Source organism: Orycteropus afer, unplaced genomic scaffold (assembly GCF_000298275.1).
Source record: "Orycteropus afer afer isolate SDZICR_OR568_19922 unplaced genomic scaffold, OryAfe1.0 scaffold00028, whole genome shotgun sequence".
Lineage (NCBI taxonomy): Eukaryota > Metazoa > Chordata > Mammalia > Tubulidentata > Orycteropodidae > Orycteropus > Orycteropus afer.
The window spans coordinates 19,398,720-19,400,791 of NW_006921615.1; the positions used below are offsets into that span (position 1 = coordinate 19,398,720).

The following is a 2,072-nucleotide window of genomic DNA, read 5'->3' on the forward strand; positions in this document are numbered from 1 at the left end:
GGCTTAGGAGTGTCTGCCGAAGGCTCAGAGGCGCCAGAAGTACTGAGACCAGAGGCCCGGCGGCTTCGCCTCCGCGGCTGGGGCTGCCTCTCAGTCGCCAGCTCTGGCTCCATGGCATGGAAGAGGGGGGTGGGGCGGTGGGCCGGATGCCCGGGAGATCGGGAAGAGTGAGCACCGTGCCCAACAACTTTTGAAAGGGAGAAAAGTTCCTGTCAGGAGAATGCCACCACTACCACCATCATAGAGGTTTGAAAATGGCGGCTGCTCAGAGATCAGCCAATCAGAGAGCAGTAGGAGGTTGCTAGGAGACGTGTAGTCCCGCCTCCACATTCCAAACCCACTGCGGTCCAGTCCATTCTCCACCAAAGCGACCCTACAGGATAGAGTGTTGTTGTTGTTGTTAGGTGCCGTGGAGTCTTCTCCGATCCACAGCTACTCTATGCACAGCAGAACGAAACACTGCCAGGTCACGATCCTTGCTATACCTGAGCCCATCGTTGCAGCCACTGTGTCAATCGGTCTCGTTGAGGGCTTTCCCCTTCTTCGTGAACCCTCCTGGGTAGAGTAGAACCACAGTTTCCAAGGCTGTAATGTTTAAGGAAGGGGACTGCCACATCTTTCTCCCACAGAGCAGCTGGTGGATTCCAATGGCTGACCTTGTGATTAGCAGCCGAATTCTTTAACCATTGTGCCACCAGAGCTCCCTGCCTCCACGTTGTTGTTGTTGCTGTTGTGATGTGCCCTTGAGTCAGACCCGACTCATAGCGAGCCCTCCTTGGGTTTCCGAGAGGCAGTATCATTACGGAAGTAGGATTGCCCAACCTTCCTTCCGAGGAGTGGCTGGAGGGTTTGAACCGCCAGCCTTCTGGTGAGCAGTCAAGTGCCTTAGGCACTATGCTACCAGAGCTCCTGCCTCCACATTACATATACTTAAACAGAGGCAGGAAAGGAAAAACCGTAGGGCTGTAATTGGTAAAGCCCTGCAGATTAGTGGGTGAACTTGGATTTAATTTTTACTCCATCTCTAAATTCCTGATGCTGAGTACCTATTTTCCAGTTTATTTGGACCTTCATCACTGGCCAGGGAAAACTGACTGAAAGCATTTTTTAGGTAACTAGGCAGGTATTCGGCTGCTAACCAAAACGTTGGTTGGTTGAACCCAGCAGCTGCTCTGCGGAAGAGAAATGTGATGGTCTACTTCCGTAAAGATTTATGGCCTTGGAAACCCAGCGGGACTTGCTATGAGTCAGAATCGATTGGAAGACAGTGAGTTTTTATTTTTTATTTTTTTAAGTATTTCTGACAGGAGCTTTGGTGGTGCAGTGGTTAAGCGTGCTTGGCTGCTAACCAAAAAGTCAGTGGGTGGTTCAAACCCTATCAGTCAGTCTGCAGGAAAAAAGATATGGTGGTCTGCTCTGGCAAAGATTACAGCCTTGGAAACCCTATGAGGCAATTCTACTCTGTCTTTTAGGGTCGCTGAGTCGGAATTGACTCTACAACAATGAGTGGTGGTGGTAGGCATTTCTTAGCATTGGAGGGAAGAGAGATTGAAAGTAATGAACTAAAATAAGGTTTGATTATTGGTCATATACATGCTAAACTATTCATGTTAGATATATCCCCAATTACCAAAGCCAATGGAGATGTGTTCTCAGAGCTGCCTCTAGGGGACCAGTGGAATCTAATTTTGTGCCCCCCACTCTCTAAATACAAAAGAGATAGTCACTCCTTAGCAAAACAGAATGAAAGTGCCTATATTCTCTAATTTTAAGAAGACAACAAAAGACAGTGTAAAATATAGTACCCCCTCAAACAAAAAAGATAGTTGGTAAACAAATGAACATGTTCTTTGGTAAACAAATGAACATGTTCTTTGATTTTAAATATTGCTCTTTATGTGTGGAAGCCTTAAAAAATAACCTCCTCTTTGGCACTATAGTTCTACTTCCGGGAATCTATCCTCTAAGAAATAAAACCACACTGTGGTGGTTATGTTTGTGTGTCAACTTGGCTGGGCCTGGTTGACTAGCTGGGCAGCTGGTGGTAGTTATTCCCCACAATGAGACTGGCA

General features: G+C 47.3%; 1 protein-coding gene across 1 annotated transcript in view; it reads right to left on the reverse strand.

The window, feature by feature from the left end:
- The window catches only part of NET1 (neuroepithelial cell transforming 1), a 64,956-nt gene extending 64,843 nt beyond the window's left edge, over positions 1-113 (reverse strand). The window contains exon 1 of the mRNA XM_007935461.1: positions 4-113. Coding sequence (XP_007933652.1) covers positions 4-113 — 110 coding nt within the window. The remainder of the gene's footprint in view (positions 1-3) is intronic.
- Between the last annotated feature and the right edge of the window lie 1,959 nt (positions 114-2,072).